The 20,814-nt window shown below is 41.6% G+C and overlaps 1 protein-coding gene across 1 annotated transcript in view; it reads left to right on the forward strand.

The window, feature by feature from the left end:
• The first annotated feature begins 370 nt into the window (after positions 1-370).
• clmna (calmin a) overlaps positions 371-20,814 on the forward strand; it is a 34,692-nt gene continuing 14,248 nt past the window's right edge. Inside the window, exon 1 of the mRNA XM_085342906.1 lies at positions 371-579. Coding sequence (XP_085199032.1) covers positions 495-579 — 85 coding nt within the window. The 5' untranslated portion in view covers positions 371-494. The remainder of the gene's footprint in view (positions 580-20,814) is intronic.

Genomic DNA, 20,814 nt, shown 5'->3' on the forward strand with positions numbered 1-20,814 from the left:
CCTGTGTAGCAGTGAGCTGTAAAAGTCACCCCCCCCCCCCCCAACGAAAAGGGAAAAGAAGGGGTAAAGGGAAAAAAGGAAAAAGAGGGAAAAAGGGAAATCAGGTTCTGCCATCAGTTATTTTCCACCACTTGGAGGAACCTGTGTATGTGTACAAAGCGAGAGAGGGAGAGCGAGCGAGAGCGGGTGGGCGGGCTCTGGCGCAGCTCCATCCCACCTCGAAAATACCAACCAGGTGCTGCAGCTTCTTCCTCCTCTGCTGCCCGCTGGCCTCCCACATGCTTGTGGACGTGAGTCGCTTCAACGCTGCTTTGACGGAAGCCTGCGGCAGTGAGCAGCTGCTATGTGCTTCCACTGATTGACACACCGCCGTGGTGGATTCCGCTCGGACGGACGGACAATAGGCAGCCCGGTGCAGCAGCAGCTTCTCGTTCTTAGCCGGGGAGCTTTTCCAGCATTCCTGTCCGGGAATTCTGAACTCACCGCGGCTCCAGATGGCCGGACACGGCTGGGAAGACTGGTTCGAGAGGGAAGAATTTATCGGACAAATCAGCGATATCCGAGTGCAGAACCTGCAAGGTAGGAACATCTCCGCTACTGTAGTTTGAGTCCACAGAACAGTGCGGATGGCCTGGCCACGCATGCACCAGCAGAGTGCACAGTGCCCAGGAACTCAGTTGCGTAGAAGATCGTTTTATTCTGATGTGGGGAACTTTTCTTATGTTGTATTTGGCTGCTTTCACTTGCAGCACGAAGGTTCCAAACTTTCCAAACGGAGCTCACAAACGCTTTGTTCCACACTGTGCGCCCAGGAGCCTCACAGACTCAGTGACCCGGTGATCTGCTGTGTGGAGGCTTTTATTTACTGAAGTGCACTTTCAGTGTACTCGACGTATGCGGTCCCTGATAGGTATACTCTTTTCAAGACTAGTACACTAAATATTATTTTAAAAAGGGAATGATCATAGAGCTGCAGTAATTAGTTATTCTATTGTTGGTCTACTTATTTGAATTATTTGTCTATTATTTGAATCCAACATAGAATCACTGAAGTGGTCACACAGTAACCCCCCCCCCCCCCCCCCTCCCTCTCTCTCTCTCTCTCTCTCTCTCTCTCTCTCTCTCTCTCTCTCTCTCTCTCTCTGTGTGTGTGTTCATTTTCTAAAACCATCCAATCCCAGTAGTTGATTAGACCAGGTTCACTTCCAGAGAAAAAATAACTTCCACTAAATCAGAGTGCACTAGTGTGGACACTTGTATGTCATCACTGGGTAAAGTACTGCTGTTGCTGTCTGAATGACTTTTGTATTGGCCTATAATGCTCCTGCAGAAATGTGGGGAGGCATCCGGATATGAACCTGCAGCTCAGGTTGAGGCGTCCTGACTTCCTCAGTATGTATTAGAGCCAGCTTTTCAAGCAAACATCTATGTGTTCTTGTCTAATAAGTTATAACGCTTCTTTAATTGGAGTGTGCTTAAAAGCCAGTATTAAAATGTGAGTTGTCTTAAGATTGTTTTTCATGTCACACATAAAGCAAAAAAAGTAACATAACAGTTTTCATAATTTCCCTAAATACTCCTCAGAGAAAGCAATCTTGTGGTTTTTATTATAAGAAGGGGGGCATGAATGTGTGAGCTAACATGTTGTGGATTGATTCTTACAGACAGCTCTTCTGCATGTGTAGGTGCATTACATTCTATTTTTCACTCCTGTGGGTGTAAGAATGGCTCTCTCTGCCTCTTCTCCAGAAGCAGAGCACATGTGAAAAAGCAAAGCCTGCTGTGGATTTTAAGTAATTTAACACCACTGTTGAACAGTGAAAACATCTTTAGATGTTTAATTCCACTGCAGTCACTGAAAATCTCTTATTTAGCTGCCAATCGACCTGAATAAGAGCCAAACATGTTAAATGAAACCAGGTTATGCAACATGATCAGAAAGGTGTGTTTTGTTATTTTGACACACACATCTATGTTCGGTCATTCTCAACCACCTGCGGCGTTTCCCATTTTGACCTCGGGACTTCCAGACCATACTCTGTATGGATGTTCCTGTACACTGTGCAGGCCACTTGGTTAATGTGTTCCATGTATGCCTTGCCTGCTAGCATCTTGCACCCTGCTGTTATGTGCTGGATTGTCTCTGGGGCATCTTTACACAGCCTGCACCTGGGCCTTACCTGGTGTTGTAGACCCCAGCCTCTATTGATCTTGTACTTGGAGCTTGTTCTTGTGCTGCTATGATTAGTGCCTAGGTCTTTCAGTTCAGGTTTGTTCAGCCACTGGTAGGATTTCTGGATATCAGCCACTTCCTCTATCTGCCGGTGGTACATACCGTTCAGGGGCCTGTTCCTCCTCTTCTTTCTCTGGTTTCTGCTGCCTGAGGTATTTACTCAGGTATACTCAGGTTTTTGTAAGGAAAGAAAACAGACACAGAATATTATTGCACAGCATACTAGCAAATCCACCAAGAAATCATGAAAGAAAAAGAAAATGAAGGCACAGGTATGAATCTTACTGGAATGTTGTGAGAGGATTCAAAATGATTTAATCATGTGCATCATGGTTTGGTACAATCTAGACTCAAAGCGACGGAGGGAGTGTAGTCATGTGTCCGGCTCATAAACCCAAGCCCTGCTGTCTCTACGGGAGCATGTGCTCTAATGAGAAGCCCGCACATTCTCAGCCATTCATTCCTATATGGTTTTAAACAAAGCTTTTCCCATGAACATGGACATGTCAATTCCACCTTCTTAAAATGCGCCAGTTTCACGCTTTTGTCCCTCTTCTCTGCACGAAAGCTCGATGAGCAGCTATCACTTTAAAACAATGGCCTGGAGGTTGTTACATAACACAAAATGAGAGGGAGAACGAGAGAGAGCAGCTCTCTGTGCATAACAATATTGAACGTTCCCACACATCCCACACAGCTTTCTGTCCTACCTCACTGGGATGTAGGTTTCTTTCTGAGTACAGTTAACATTGCTGGTTTGCATTCAAGTAACACATTACTAAAGAATTACTTTCTGCTAGTTTATACCATAAACACGGGATGATTGTAAACTTGATTATGATGTGCTGAATCCTTGTGAAAAATTCATTTGCTATGAGTGTGATTTCATTTAAATGTACAGGACTGTCTACAGAGCTGTATTCACATTCCTTTACATTTATCCCACGATGACCAGAGTTTATTTTTCAGGTTGTTTCCACTCATATCATGGGTCAGAACACTTCTAATCTTTGCACAGTTGTCACAGGTGTTCCTTTTTGATAACAGCACGAGTCCCACTATATGTTCTCTATTTGACCCTTTCCTTCAAACACATGCTGAACTATATCCTCATGGCTTTTTCTGTGGTCTGCTTGATGTCAGGAAATTATTTTGGGGGAAAAGTAAGTATCAATCTCTGTCAAAGAAAGTTGGCAAGTCTAAGAAAGCATAAAGGATGAGTTCTCGAAAATGTATTTGATTGCTGTCTCCTGATGCTCTAGACTAGCCTCAGTTACTCCTTCTGAAGTTCTTGAGTAGAGTTTTGGTGACACTTCTCTCAGAGCTGTGGTCATCACTGTTGCTTCTGCACTTTTTCCCTGATAGATTTTTTTCCTTCCAGTCAACTTTACTTAAATATGCTTTGATAAAGCATTCTGTAAACAGCAATGACCTTCTTTTGGCTTTCCTTGTTCATGGAAGGTGCCGATAGTCATCATCTGGACAACTGTCAACTTTGCAGCCTTCCCCATTATTGCCATCATCTGTACTGAGGTAGAGAGAGGTGCACAGTATTTATACAGTTTAAACAGAAATGTACTGGAACTTAATAAACGTGGATAATAATAATAATAATAATAATAACAATAATTAATATTAATAAAAATAATGAAGAAAAATAAAGAATAGTGGTTTTGTGATTTTCATGAGAGATAGATATAATCTATTAATATAAGATATAATCACAAAAGTTAAACAAAGATATATTACATAAGAAATGTTGGTATATTGCTATTCATGTGTAATGAATATTAAACGTACATCAGAACTCAATTTTTTTTAATTAAATGGTGGAAAAAACGAATATTGAACAATACTCAGATTTCTAAATGCATCATTGTATTTCTTATTGAGGCGTACCATTTTAATGTGTCCCAAGACATTATAGACCAGGGGTGAGAACTCCAGGCCTCGAGGGCCGGTGTCCTGCAGGTTTTAGATATCACCGTGAGTCCACACACCTGAATCACATGATTAGTTCATTAGCAGGCCTCTGGAGAACTTCAAGACATGTTGAGGAGGTCATTTAGCCATTTGAATCAGCTGTGTTGGATCAAGGACACATCTAAAACCTGCAGGACACCGGCCCTCGAGGCCTGGAGTTCCCCACCCCCCCTATAGACCCTCATATTGTCTGTGTACTCAGGTCCATGGGATCCTGTACTGATCCTCGTTGTTTTCAAGAGAACTGACTGGTCAGTAGGCTGTGATTTTTATACACGAAATGATTATACCCAAGCATAGCCTACAAGCGTAAGCAGATTGGGTGTGCAATAAAAGATATTATAATGTACCACAGTCGGAAAGCAACCCTGTTCATAACACTGAGAGTTAAACATGAAATTACCATGATAACCACCAATGTTGATTCATAGTACAGGCCTGTGATCTGTGCATTACTATTTACAGTCAGACTAGAACTGCATATAAATTTAAATGTTTTCTTTTGTCTGATAGTGTTTGACTTTGGACAGTTTAAACGTTTGTCTTTTGCTCTGCAGGAAACCAAAACCTGGTTTACCTCAAAGTCACATAATACTACTCAGACTACTAACAGCAACCAGAGAGCTTCCAGTACCGGCAGCTTTTCCTTCAGTGAGTCTGCATGCTCAGAATCAATTTAACATAGTTACACACTTTTAAAATCGAATCTGGGTTTGCACATGCTTTGGTAACCCTGAAAAAACAAACAAACAAACAACAACAACAACCAAGCAAACGTGGGGTTCACCCACGCCAGACGTGCTGCTGCGCAGCCCTCCAAGATCCTGACTGTGCGTCACTGGAAGTGGACGAAGTGTGCGACTGCTGATGTTTATTGCTTGACAAGTGGGTCAGAATGCAGCAGGAAGCAATAACAGAGTTCACTGGGAACAGGAAAACTGTGGAAAAAAACAACAACAACAAAAACGTCAGAGATCAAAAAATAAAGCATCAAAAGCACAGTCAGTAACTGCAGTGACTCTTTTCATTGTTTTTAACACTTCAGCTCTTTGTATGTTAGAACCTTGCTCTCTTCCGTGGTCGGCTCAGGGACCAACAACAACACAAGCAGAGCGGCCCAGACACCAGTTGTAGCACATACTTTGTGCATTGCCTCTATGTGAGAACAGAGCTCACTGCAGGCAGACGGACAGGGACACGCTCTCACTGCTCGACCATAAGACCGGCTCGAGTCTCCATACACTCACTGCTTGAGGATCCTGGAGGTGAACAAAGGTCTCGTCTTTTGAGTTCATTCTTGTTTGCATTTCCTGCGGGCAAGGCATGTATAGACTTCAGATTTCGCCTTGATACAGTAAAAAAGCTTTCACTGCACAAACACTCTCTAGCCTGAAACTTATAGAGTAATAGACTCCTCCTTTGTGTGTGCACATTGGACACACAGCATAACAACCAGTCAACTTTAAAGCTTGTGCTGTATTCACATACAAGCTTCTCCCTGAGCCAACAATGGGAAAATCTTTGTAATTAACAAAGTGCACATCATTTCATTACACTGCTCTAACACTCGTGTATACAGCCTTGCATCCATTTTGTAAATGTACTATTTTATGTACTACATTCCACAAACACATAAGAATCTCCAGAAAAATAGGCCTGCTGACTGAAATATACATTTGAAAACATCCAAAGGGCAATTCAGTTAAGCTTCAGCTCAAAGACACACAGTGAAACAGAACAGAGAGCAGCAAAAGACAGAAGATTAGCTGTAGTTCAGGAGGCTGAGCAGGGCATCTACTGAGTGAAAGGTTGGTGGTTCAATCCCTAACTGCTTCAGTCTATAATCTAATATATAACCTTGGGCAAGTTGCTCTCCGATACATTCATCTGAGTGTGAGCGTTAAAGTATTTCAATATAGAAACAAAGGGCTCGTATGAATGGGTCAATTATGTCATGCTGTATAAAGTGCTTGGAGGCTCAGGTAAAGTAGAACAGTGCTATATAAGAACCAGTCGATTTACCATTGACTTTACACTGAGCTGAAATGAAATCCTAGCACATAAGTCAGGAAATGAAATTTGATCATTGTGCTTTTGCCCAAGAAAGTCTATAAATGGATTTTTGGATATTTATTACAGGTCAATAGAGTTCAAGTTCGAGTAATCCTCTCTGTTGTGTTGAACAGAATCTTTTAAAGATTATTAAAGAGCACTGGCTTGGTAAAGCGAAAGTGGAAAGGTGCAGGGATCTTTTGCTCTAAAAGGCAAAACAGGATGCAAATCTGTGAGGTTGCATAACTTTGAAGAAAAAATCTTTCCTGCTTTCATGAAAACTCCACGGTGGTTGTATATCATTCATGTTAAGAAGGTTTCTTCAATTCAGAGGATAGCAAAGTATCACAGTATATCTTTACACATTACCAAGAGCTGTGCGTGGCTGGACAGTTGGCTGCAATAAGAACAGACAGATCAGAATATTGTGACTTTATCAGATTTCTCAGAGCTACTGCACTGTAATCCTGATTGTGTGTTTGTTGTAAAGATTCTTGTTTCATTTGCCCCTTTCCTCACGCTCCCTCGCCTCACCAGGACCACTTTGCTTCCTCTTTTACTTTCTCACCACTGATTGGCTCTGGAGTTTGTTCCTTAATGGAACTCACCTGGCACACATTATATAAAGACTGCACTCACTACCAGCTCACTCTTTTCACTCCCACATGGGGCAGCAGCTGAGAGTTAGCAGTCCATGTGGGTGTCCCCTTAAGTTAAGCTATCACTGATAATAACGAAATAAACCGAGATATACTGCAACAGATTGATGGCTGTTTCATTTTGCGTTCTGACCAGAGGACACGATGATGATGATAATTTCAACCTTCCTATGAACCTCGTAATTAACAGTATTGCGATGGCGGGTGGGCAGAGTGAAGCAATTTCTCTCCTCCTTAAAATATTGATCTCAGATGATCTCAAGTCTCAGTGACCTTGACTTTAAGATCAAGGTCAGAGGTCAAGTGTTTTGACAATCTTGTGAATGCGATAATTTATTTTTTGGGGGGACCATTTTTACCATGATGAACTACTCCATAACAATTTTAGGAACTTTCAGAAGAAGACTTGGACTACTCAAAGTAAAATAATCAAACCAAATCTGTTGCATCCCTAGTAAATACTACTGAACAGTTTTGATCTGTAACTGTAGCAGACTTTAACCAGAAACAAAATTATTCTTCACTCTAAAAGATAGCAAATTGTGATATCCCTTTACATTTACTGTAGACTGGAAAGCATCAGGTTTTAATTTGTCCAAACAGACAAGCTTTTTCAGTGGAATCTCCTTTTGCCCAGCTGTGAATTATAACAAAAATTCATCTTGCCCAGTCTTACTTTAACTTACTCCTGTTAATGGCTGTGTTTAACATAGTAATTACACAATGAATGACCACTGAAAGTCTGGAAGAAGCTCCTTTTCAACATTTATTCCCACTTCCTTGTCTAAAAATAAAGTGCTGGGTAATGTAAGCCTGGTTTTGCTCAGTTTTCATCTGCAGTCTGTGATTGGCCTGGAAAAGCTGGTTTTATGACATGCACATGATTCCCTGGAGCCTGACAAATGGCCTGGTACGGACACATGCACTGAAGTAGAGCTGCCTCCAAAGAAATGGTGATGAGCCATGTGCCTCATTGTTACTAAGAGATTATGCTCTCAGGTTGACTTGCCGCCCCCGGGGGTGTTCACTGAAGAGGTGTAAGTGCAACAGAAAAACATCCACCCAACCACTGAGCAGGGATCGCTTTTCAATTCTCCACATATTCAACCTGAGGTCCATCTCTTGATGCTTCACTCGTTTCTTTAAGCATCCTTCATTTCGAAGCTATTGCCTCAGTTTTTGATCAAAACTAGTGTTCGAGCTTTGTTGAAGTAGTGGCTGGTTTGTATAATTTGCTGGAATTTAGATGTTTAAAACAGGGTGACATGAGCCAGTTTATACTGTGTTCAGCTCTTATATCAGTTCAGAATCACCCTCTGATTTCGTATGATGGCCCAAGGGTTCGGTAGCGTGGTCACCCCATGATCGGAAGGTCGGGGGTTCAAATCCACTGAACGGCTACCCTGAGGTACCCCTGAGCAAGGTACCGTCCCTACACACTGCTCCCCGGGGCCTGATTTGCGTCCGCCCACTGCTTCACAGAGTGAATGGGTTAAATGCAGAGAGTAATTTCCCCACAGGGATCAATAAAGTGTACATTATTGTTGTTGTTGTTGTTATTTAATCACAAGCTGTTGTTTTGAAGCAGAGTTGCACACTTCTCTGCAGCTTCTATCCTCCTGTTATCCCCCCAAAACCCCATCCCCTTAGAGGCTGTGTCAGCTCCCAAACAGACAAAAAACAAACTAAAAGTTAGTTTTTTGTCTGTTTGGGAGCTATGTTTAAGTCAACAAATGACTTAAACATAAGAAATCACAAAGAAAGAACAATATAGTATCCATATCTTCACAAAAGACTAAAACATTGAAATGTGGATTATTAAACATTAAGTCCCTGTTAGTACACGAATCAGTAACTGATCAACAAATCGATTAACCCGGCCTTAGAGAAACTGGGTTACAGCAGGATGATTACTGGTTGTTGTTATTATTAACAACTTTTATTTGTAATCATCTATCGTCCACATGGGCCTAACCCAGAGTTTGTCTGATTTCTCAGACAGAAATTTCTTCTTATCCATGCTGTCACTCTGAGAACGCTTTTCAGCTTGCTCTAATTTTCTGTATTAGTTCACAGATGTTGGTGTCATTGGCAGCAAACTGTATGATGTTCTGCTTTCACTTCACCTGAAATGTTCATTCAGCCTCCTGTGTCTGATCTTCTGATACAAAGACACTTGGCCCATTCGACCATAGCTGGTTGTGTATCAGGGCCTTTGCTGTTTGCCTTCTTGTGGGAAGGTCAGCTGGATTAACCTTCCCCAGGATGTGTGACCATGAAGATAAATTGGTAAGCATCTGGACGTCGGTCACTCTGTTTGTGACAAATGATTTCCACCTTTGTGCAGAACTGCAAATCCATTGTGAAGTGATCTTATTTTATCTGGCTTTCCTCAGTCTTCAATGAGATGATCAAGTTGTTTCCCAGTCTTGATCCAGTCAGGGCTTCCCATGAGCTCCGGACGCAGCATTGTTATTTATTTTTTTATTTATTTTTTGGATGGATTTAGATGCGACTAAGCTCATTGTTGTTTCTCCTTCTTGTTTTTTAGCTTGCAGATATGCCACAGCACTGTATGCTTTCTCACTCCCTTCACAGAACACATGTAGTTCCAATTCATAATTATTTTGCTGCATGCTGGTTTGGTACCACCTTGGTTTGGTGAGCTGATGTATGAATAAGTGAGTTCTGAACACCACTGTTTCCATTCTCGGGCCAGATCTGGTGGCAATTCTTCATCCCAGGAGAGCCCCCTCTCCCACTTCCATTTCTTGAAATGCACATGATGCTAATGGTAAAGTCATAAGTGCGTGTTGAGGAATGCAGAACACTTCCTTTAGTTCCTTTCCTCTCTGTTAAAAACCTGACTAGTGCCTTAAGGTCAAAGGTAAAATCGTTAGTCTCTGGCCTCCACACTGATTCAAGTACTTTAAGTGGTTTTCCATTTGTCTCAGGTGCCAACATGTAGTTTGCGGAGCCCTCCTTATCCATTTGCAGAGCTTCATACCTGCAGCAGCCAGTTTTGTTTGGCAGTTGTTGTTCTATGATGTGCTTCTTCAACCGTGCGTGTACTTGAAATGAATTCATCCACACAGAGTGACTCCCTTATTGTATTCACAACTTGTGGTTTGTATGTTTCATATTGCTTTAGGTGTCTTTGAATCCTAGCCACAAGCACAAATGGGCTTGGTGTAACCCCAAACACCAGTCTCGTCATCCTCAGAATGCACAGGTGTTCATTCCTTTTACTGTCGGTGTACCTGAGAGTCACAAGAACCTGCCAGAAAGGCAACTTTATGTTTCTACATCTAATAAGAACAATGAGCAGATCTGGATTCAAGTTTGGCTCTGTAAGTAAGCAACCATTCAGCAATGGACAGCTGTCTTCATGGGACGACACATCGAGGACCACTCTTAATTTGGTGGTTGCTTCTGAGCACTACATGGTGAGGCATATAGTATCTTACAGTATCTGTGCTGATGTTATCTTGTCTCGCATCTTCTGCTATGTTCTGCTCTAAATAGTTCTGCACCAAATCTGCTGAACAATTTCTGTTCACCAGGAATGGCCAAGGACACTTGTGGGGTCTCCACAGCTTTTATTACAATTTTCTGCCTAGGATGCCAGATATTTTGTAGCAAGACCTTTACTGTGATTCATTTTGATCTTGTGGGAACAAAGGAGCCAAACATGTGCATACATTCTGAATTTGTATTTTGTTTGTTCCATTTCCCTTCCATGCTCGTCATCTGCCACTCTTGCAGCTTCGGCTGTGCCACAACGTGAATCTTGTTTGCTCATTTCTCCTGGGTTTCAGCATCAAAAAATGATGTAGCAAATTCTCTTAGCCAAGCAAATGGACAGGACGTCAGCTATAGAGACAAATGTCTTCATATGAGTCTTCAACATGGCGTACAACACAAGCACAAAATATAATGGCTTCTTGATATTCTTAATCTGGATTACCAAGCATTTAGGCCCATGGCTAGTGTTAATTTAAAGTCATGATCAGAAGTTTAATAAATAAACAGGACAAAGACTGAGCTGTTTGGCCACAATGTGAAGAGGGTTAAAGGTGAGGCTTTAACACCTAAAAACACTGCACCAGCAGTCAAGCACGGTGATGGTTGTGCAGTGTTTTAGGCTGTATGGCTCAAAGCACAAAGTGGATGGAATCATGAAGGAGGACAACTTTACGCCTTGATGATGTCAGTTATGATATGGGCTTCTGCTCCGCGGCTGCTGAGTGAGCCCTCATCTGGGACTCTCCTCAGCTCTTTCCGGGACAGTGGCGCAGCTGCCCCTCTGTTGGTCTTCCTTGGTCTCTTGTATTCTGGGGGCCTCTGGATGTCTGGAGTTTTGATCTCCTCCACACCTGCTTCACGCCCTGGAGGATGGGGCTGTGGCCCCCCCACACCCTCTAGCAGATTATTACATGAAGGAACCTTTTAAAAAAACAAAAAACAAGCGCGTCCATGCTCACAGGTGTACACACGGGTGATCACACCCACAAACTACACCCTTTTTGGCTCCTACCTCAAAGCACACTGTGTTCTGTTGATCTTATGTGCTGCACAATAATGTTTAACATTTAGTATTTACTGTCATATTCCCATATATCATTGTGATGTTGTTTATTCTATTACTCTTGTTCTCTTCTGCTTGCTTTCTTTTTTCTTTCTCAGCAGGTGATCCAGGTGATTGATATATGCATTTTTTTTTTCTCTGCCCGTTCTGTTGGTTTTTGTCTTTTGCCCTTCTCCCCCGTCCCTCTTCTCAGCTGTTTCTCTTTCCCTCTTTCTTTCTCCCCTTCTTTCCCCCAGTCAAGTCTGTCCCGTATTCAGTAAGTGAAAATAAAATAAACAATAAAAGGTGAATCAAATGGACCATTACGGCAAGGCTGGGATGGTCAGTTTGGTAAAGTAAATCCGTTGGGCATCTTTCTTTGCCTTTAGACAACAATTCTGATGGCAAAAGAGCCAAACGGGACAGGCCAAAAAAAAAAAAAAAGTTATGATATGGGCCTCCAGTATTATGTGGTGATGTTGTTGATGAACATAAAATTCTCAAGTCTTATAGAAATGTTGAAATAAAAAATAAAATCTGACAAAATAGTTGTAACACATTTTAATATCAGTGAGTAGCTTAAAAAGTAAAAAGTTTGTGGCAAACACGTATGATTTGATGTTGATTTGTAAACCAATCCTCACTGTCAGTTTTATCCTCTCATCCTATGACACGAGAGATAAGCTTAGTCAGTCGTGTCAGCAGCGTTTGTTGTTCTCTGAAACATTTTTAAACATTAACCTAATAAATGGCTTCCTTGAGGATTTATTGATGCTTGCAGAGGAACAGGTGCAACTCGTGCACCAACATCAGTGACCACATAAAAAATAGTCTGGGGCTATTTCTTTGTTTGACTAGCGTGCCACGTCAGAAAGGGGGGGTGTGAGCATATTGGCTTACTGGTGAGTGTGAAAGACATGAGCAAAGAGATTAATAACTGATTAACAATCATGGACACTAGTGGTGCTGGCTAGCATACAGGGCTGTGTTGAGTCTGCATCATTGTAATCCTTTTTCCCTCCATCCACAAAAAAGGAGGGGTTGTTCCGTTGGCCAAGTTATGTGGAGCAGATGTTACAGATCTTACAATTCAGTTTTATTTAGACAGCGCCAAATCACAACCACAGTCACCTCAAGGCGCTTTACTTGGCAATGTAAAGACCCCACAATAATAAAAGTATGGACATGGATTACCAATCCGTTTGAGCACAGCAGAGTGTGTGCTCTAATTGTTTAGATGGCTACCTTACTACGAGAACAGACTGAAAGCACTCTCCACACCGCTGTGAGTTGACCTCTGTATAGGGAGATAAAACAAAACACTCTGTTCAGATCAGTATCCAGATTGTTTTTCTGTGTGTTTACTGTGAGACAGTCACAGTTACCTGAATTCAAAGGTGAGACCTTTGCACTGTGAAGGGCGTGCTTTCAGGTAGGGTTGGGTGATAAAACGATTAAAAGAATTACTGTGAAATAACTTTTCCTGGACAGACAAGAAGGGTACTGCGCTGAACAAATCATGGGGTTGGAACAGAGTTAGAGCCATGCCAGTTTAGGCAGATTATGAGAAGCACATGTGCTAAAGTTCAATATACAGGGTGGGCCATTTATATGGAAACACTGTAATAACATGGGAATGGTTGGTGATATTAAAGTCCTGTTTGTGGCACATTAGTATATGTGAGGGGGCAAACTCCTGAAGATGGGTGGTGACCATGGTGGCCATTTAGAAGTCGGCCATCTTGGATACAACTTTTGTTTTTTCAATAGGAAGAGGGCCATGTGACACATCAAACTTATTGGTAATGTCACAAGAAAAACAATGGTGTGCTTGGTTTCAACGTAACTTTGTGTATGTGTGTACGTACACATACGTACACACATACGTAAGTGTGTACGTGTGTGCACGTGTGTACGTGTGTGCACGTGTGTGTGTGTGTGTGTGTGTGTGTATATATACAATATATAAAAAAATAGCTTTACTTTGTTGTCTGGGTCAACTTTTCTTGCAAGAGACAGAGAGAGGCGTTGAAAGACTGCTCCAACGGAACTTGTTGTTGAATTGAATTGTTTTCGGAGGAAAACACGAACACAGTGTACAGTCGAGTCTTAATAGCTTATTTACAACTGGGCTCGTCAGGCACTCTTCTTGGCTGCAGTGGTTATTATTATATTTACATGCTTCCAGCTCCCGTTTTTGCTCGATGACAGCTCGTACTTTTCCACTCTCCTTTTTCTCCCTCCTCTTGCTCACACACACATAACGTGTATGGCAGTCCATTCTCCCTGCAGCACGGACTACACTGCCCATGATGCTACATTCTTTAGAGCTATGCCTGTAGCATTCTGCCTGTTAGCTTAGCACAACAACAACAACAACAACAACAACAACAACAACAACAACAAAAAGGCGCTCTCTCACCCAGGAAACACACAGTCGCAGAGAGAGAGAGAGCGCGTGTTGCCCTGTATCCATGGCAACCGTAAGCTGCCGCCTGGAACAACAGAACATCACAGCTGTCAAACAAAAACCAAACAGTTCTGACCCGCCACAATATGAAACAGGAAAATACCGCAGTGTAATCCATTTATTTCAACAAAGTAACTGTATTCTAAACACCACCTTTTTAAACGGTAACTGTAACGGAATACAGTTACTCATATTTTGTATTTTAAATACGTAACGGCGGTACATGTATTCCGTTACTCCCCAACACTGGATACAAATAATATCAGGCTGATCCTGCCATGATTTGTTCCCCCGGTTCAAATCACGGACAAACAGTATCCCACAGTTGTTTGTTTTTAAACCCATTTTGTACAGAGAGGCATTTTTTGAAAAATGTATTGATAGCAATGTTGAATATTATTACACAGGAAAAAAAACATCTACATGTAAAATAATCACACCGTGACGCCTCTGCCTTTGTAAATGGAGGGACAGTAACTGCGTGTGTGTATGTAAGCATGTAAAACCTGCAGATAGAGACAAAATACTGTTAATCTGACTATCTGCCATTCTGCAATTCATCTCATATAAACAATAACGTGGCGCACAGCGTGGCGTGAAAAAAGGCACATACCTTTGACGTTGCGTGACCAACTCTGTATTCCTCATCCACACGTGAACGCAAAAAAGAAGTTTTTAAAAACCTCAGTTTTCGGTGTGGACGAAACAGCTGCGCTTTCAAAAATACCCGTGTAGGTGCTGATGTAGCCTAAAAGAGTTAGTAGTTTATTTTATTACTACCTGTAATTTATTGCAGATTACTTGTATTTGCTTAATTGTTTACTAAATGTTTGAGGTGTGAAATAAACCACAATGGAGCAAAATATGGGCGTGTGTGTGGTTGGAGGATGTGTTTGTGCGCGCGCGCGGGGGGTGCGAGCGAACATTTTTCTTGTAAATCAAAGGGGGTCCTAGCAAAAAATGTTTGAGAACCACTGGGTTATGGCGTTATTTTTGTGCCACTATTCTGAGCGTACGTAAAAAACATTTTGCAGGTGCAAGTGTTGCATGTTGAGGAGAAATTTATTTTGAGCGAAGAAAAGCTAAATTTGAGTGAACAAAATTCAATGCTGCGTGCAAAAACTGTATTTCAGTGTTTGCTATTACACACACACACACACACACACACACACACACACACACACACACACACACACACACACACACACACACACACAACAGCAGCCCCTCTCGCTCAGTGTTTGCATTTGCGCTTTATTGAGACATCACATATTTACAAGAGTGCTGTAACGTTTTCGGAGATTTGATTAAAACAATTTAATGGGTTAAATGTCGACGGGGAAAGAGTGGACCAAAGCGTGGGGAAACAGCTTCTTTGAACTCTGCTGTTATGTAATGTCTCTGGATGATGCAGCACTGCAGTCTAAAGGGATGCTCCTGTCATAGCTGCTCAATAAATATTTCAGTGAAATTGTTCTACTGCTATTTTGGTATTCTGTTACCTTGAGTCACAAACCAGCATTAACGCTGCAAGTGTAATACTGATAATAATTAGGTCCCCAAACACAAAACAATCACAATCACTAAAAGAAAGGACTTTCTCTGGGAATTTGCAGTATTTCATCTCTTGAGTCGGCATTCAGAGTGACACCAGTGAATGTGTAGGTGGATCCAAGATATGTGCAGTGATTCATTTTCAGTGTTATCAGAGTGTAAGAAGTTGTCTTTGTGGCTCAAACTAGCAGAAGTCAAAGCTAACCCTTCCCTTTGAAATTACCATATTTTAAAGACGTTTAATTAAAAACAACATGTCAGGTAATGCTGTATAAGAACCAGTCCATTTTTTACTACAAAGCCAGTTCAACCTATCTGGGATATCTTTCTGTTATCTGGATTCACTTGCCCTAACATTGTTGATCAGCGTCAGCAGTAACATGAAGCTGGTTATCAACTCTTAAGTTAACCCCGAGTTTCCCCTGCATGTTCATATGAAAGGGGTGACAGCAGCTGACCAAACACGAAGGGGTGTTTCATGGATCGCATGACTCTTCCTTCAAAGAAAATAATCCCTCCAGAGATGTTATCAAATGGTGATAAGCTCTAAAAAGCATAAATGTAAACCAGTAAACTGCAACACTGTTGATAAAAGGACAAAAGATCAGTGCTGCACAGAGCAATAAAATAAAGATTTTAATTCCAGTTAATTATTTTATCACTGTGTTCTCAGTGCTGCTGTTTATTTCCAAAGCGGCGACTGCACATTTAGAGCTGTGAAGACTATTTAAACATTAAAGCTTACTGTCTCACAGCCTGATGAAGAAGACGTGGAAATCGCTGCAGTTTGTCGCAGATCACAGTGATAACACTGCGACTGTTTGCTCGGGTATTCTTGACGTGTGTTCTGTGTTCTAGTAGCTGCAATCCCAGCAGAAGAATACATTTGATAGCAGATTAGAATGAAGTGTAAAAGAACTTTTTAACATTTTAATTTTGATACACGGACATTCCTGTGACAAAGCGACACACAGTTTTAAGTATGGCTTAACAACCTGTACATATAACATGTATCCCCAGCAGAAAATCTCTTAAAACATGCTGTAAATAAAAGAATCAGTGAAAATGTTTCCAGTAGATTTGGAGCCAAAAGTGAACACCTAACCACTTACTAATTAATTATAATTGCTAACTTTCTGAGTGCTCTTCCTCCACCTCTGTGTACCCAGTAATATCATTAAAGCTGTAAATACATCCTTCATACTGCCCATAATTTAAAAACAAAAAAATTTGCACAGCAAACAAATGAGAGCAGCCAGCCAGAGAAGGCTTGGCTTAGATAAATGTAACTTGAGCACAGATGAAAGGTGGTTGTTGGGTAACTGAGCATAAATCCCAATTTTTGGATAACTCTGATTTGTTTGGTCTCAAAATTCTCACAAATGTCAGCGACACATTTTAAACAATACAAAATGTGTTTTAGACATGTGAGAGGGTAAATAATGCTGCTGCTATGGAGTTCAGAAGTGAAATCATCAAATAAATTTGAAGCCTTACGTATACAAGGCAGGATTTAAAAAACCGTGGGTGGTAACAGTCATCTTAAAGTTAGTCATATTTTGCTCAGTCTGTTCTCTCAATGCCTCAAGCACAATCTGAGATACATGGAGTTACTTGCAACATGTGAAATAGCAGCTTCATGAATGTTGATGGTGATGCAGTTACATCCCCATCCCCGGTGTCTTTCTTCTAGCTAATGTTTTGTGCCATTAGCTTTGTTGGTGAGAATATATACTACCTGCTCCAGTGCTAACCAGTTAACTGTAGCTTACGTCTTTGTGTTGTTGTGTGCTGTTCAAGTAAATCTGTTGCAATGAATGAGTGAGAGGATCCAGGCAAAAGACAGTGAACACAAGTGAATCTAACAGGGTGAAAGAAAGAGGCACAAAAACTATACTAAGACTAAAACAAAGCAAGAACTGAAAGTACAGAATACTGATGAATATAAGAACATGATACAACAGACCTGCAGAACCAAGGACACATGAAAACCACGTAAAGGTAAACATGAGCTCCGAACTTCAAAAAAACTCATGACCAAAAAATAAAAAAAATCAGTTTGTAGGCATTTTCTAAAAGAGGATGACAGATGTGCAACAACCAGAACAACAATTTCCAGTACTGAGTTTGTTTGCTTTCTTCTGAAATGATTGGTAATCTACCCTCACATTTGAATAAAATGATGATCATATATCTATTGTAGTACAGTCAAAGCTTATCCATTAATCACCAAGTTATGAAATCTGACATAACTTTTGAAAGAAGCCCATTGTGCCCATTGTGCCCATGTGTTATGAAAGTAATGTCAGCAGCTGAAATCGTTTTTCCAGGGGTCCGTTCTTCGTACCTCGCTAAGTAGGTTAGCTGGATTTGATTGTTGACGATTTCGCGTGATCTTGGATCGTTCGGTTCCCCGAAGCTCATCCGGGACTTGCTGCCATAGCAACAGAGCCGTAAGCGTAAACCTGCTCGGGAGCAGGTTCACTTTATGTAAACAGGATTAGATCGCGGCCACGCAGGTATGTCCGCTTCATTTATACGAAAGCAACAGCGATATTCCACCACTGTTTCACCATAAATAAATATTATCAATGTAACTAAAGATAATGCAGCACTTGATCCATTTATTGATTTCATACAGATACATACAGATCATTTCCTAAAAAAGGGAAATGTACTATTAACATTCTATTACATGTATGTGATTATTACAGATGTAATTCATATTTCAGAGTAGTAATTGGAAATTACTTCGTGTAATCAAGATGGGAGACCACGGCTATAAAAGCGAAGGTGGATTTGGGAAGTCTGTCGCAGTCATATCCTGTCCGTATACGCGACCAACCCATTGCGGAAGGTGCAAGATTGATAATGAGAGTCCTCAGAATCCAGCGTATATTGCGGGACAGACAGGATCCTTTAGCTCAGCGCGACAGTGTGCTCATTGAGAGATATCGATTTTCCCGTGAGGGTATTATTCACTTAACCAACTTGTTGACGAGGGGGTGCAGGACCACCACCTGTCTTTTTTTTGCTCTGCCCTTTTCTTGGTTGCTGTTATAAACAAACAGATTATTCCAGGGTCTCTTTCCAAGAGACGAAAAGCAATATAAGTGATAAATATTACCATTCTGTAGAATATTCTTATATTTCACTTTTACTTGTTCCCATGTTCTAGTGGGTCCTGTTGTGGCTCTAATGTGTAAGGGGATATAATATAACAATATAATATAATGTAATGTAATATTGGATAATATAGTGTGATATGATAAATCTACCCTACCGCCTACTGGTGTTGGCCAGAGGGGCCGATGGCGCGATATGGCAGCCTGGCTTCTGTCAGTCTGCCCCAGGGCAGCTGTGGCTACAACCGTAGCTGCCTCCACCAGTGTGTGAATGTGAGAGTGACTGAATAGTGGCATTGTAAAGCGCTTTGGGTGCCTTGGAAAGCGCTATATCAATCCACTCCATTATTATTGTTATTATTAAATTACTTACGAGTTTAATTTGTCAGCAACTTTCTGCCAGCCCTCTCTCCTTCCTTTTGCAGCCTTTGCAGTGTTCCCTTGCGTTCTGATTAAACTCTGAAACTCCTGAAATCCCTCACTCAAGAGTTCTTGCTCTGCTGCCGAAAAATACCGAGCGCTCTCCTTCGACATTTTCGCCAACCAATCAGAGGGTTGCCGATCAATGTTTCTACTATCGATGCGTAGCCCCTTTTACGACACCCAGTGATCTCACATTACTTCATCCAGCTGTACTGATCGTCAACAGCAGGTGTGTTCGGGGAACCGGATTAGCGAGCTCACGGTTAGCGCGATGGTTTGGTCTTGGATGTGTCATTTGATCTTGGATGTAGTAAGCGACGTACGAAGAACGGGCCCCAGGTGTAATATCTGACACACTGCTCTGGTCCCTGTTAGGAAATGAATGCTGAACTGTGGCAAGTGGCTGATGTTTTAATGAAACATTAAGTCAGTGTCTTGCATACCTAACAGTGTATCCTTTTTAGAAGTGGGAAGTAAGTAATTCTTTTTTAATAGGAACTTAGTGAAGCTCAATTAAAAATAGTCAACAAGAGTGGCATCAGTGTTTGAGGATATGACTGCTGAAAGCAGAGAGACCCATAAAAAGGCTTAGCATCACAAGATGAAATAGAATTGGTACTGAAAGTATTTCATCATTGTGGGAATAGTTAGGACCTAACTAGAAGTATGTACTTTGAACCCTTGATCATCGAGTACGGTGGGATTCAGTCTGTAGCACTGGCTACTCTATAATTGTTTTAGAGCATACTCTTCAGTTCATCTGGCTCATCTTTCCTCAGGCTTTTTCCCGTCATGCTTTTTCGGTTTTCTCACCTAACGCCACCCCCTTCTTCTGTCTGCTGTGACAAAAGCCTCAGCTACACCCCCTAAATACCAAAACTGGCACTCTCTGAGAACAGTGAGGTAAATCCTCTGCTGGAAGGCATTCCCTTTGAGGAAACACTGCTGAGGTTCACTTTACTGGACACATTGACAAGATGTATCAGCATTCTACATGTTACTCCTCTGATACAGAGGTGCAGCTGATATTGATTTTTGCTTTAAGGTGACCTGTCATCAAACTGCACTGTGATGATGATGATGAAACATTCAGCATTACTGCAACTGTATAAGCTCTCGTTACCCTTGTCTGCAGCGTTTGCTTCAGTACCTGACCCATTCTGAACATGGAAATAAATAACAGCTGACTTTGCTGCCATGGCAACCCCTCCGGTCCGCTCTCTAGTTGTTTCCCTCCATACATCCACTCTCTATGTTGCAACTTCTGCCTCTCTAGTATTGGTAAAGGAAATTAACAGGAAAAAATAATAATTGTAATTCATCTGACCAACTAGAGTTTCCGCTAGTTGGTCATTAGCTCAGCGGTCCACCTGGCCTGAGGTGAACCAAACAAATATTACTGGTGTATCTGTATTCTGTATATCATTGGTGTATTTGTAGTTTATTAGTGGACAGATAACAGAGTTTACAGGCATGACTACTGGAAGTAGTCAGAGAGCACATGTGACACACTGACTGATAATAGGACCAAATCCGCTGCCAAGCAGGGGAGTTTACATGTTCTCCCGTTGTGGGTTCTTTGCAGATCCTCCAGCTTCTTCACACACTCCAAAGCCATCCTTGTTAGGCTTGTTGGTGATTCTGAATTTGCCATAGGTTTTATTGTGAGTGTGAATGGTTGCCTGTCTCTGTGTTGGTTGTGCGATAAAGTGGCAACCTGTCCAGGGTGTACCCCGCTTCTCATATCG

This window comes from Diplotaxodon limnothrissa, linkage group LG19 (assembly GCF_057381915.1).
Source record: "Diplotaxodon limnothrissa isolate DT_005_m linkage group LG19, D_limnothrissa_male_GT1.1, whole genome shotgun sequence".
Classification (NCBI taxonomy): Eukaryota; Metazoa; Chordata; class Actinopteri; order Cichliformes; family Cichlidae; genus Diplotaxodon; species Diplotaxodon limnothrissa.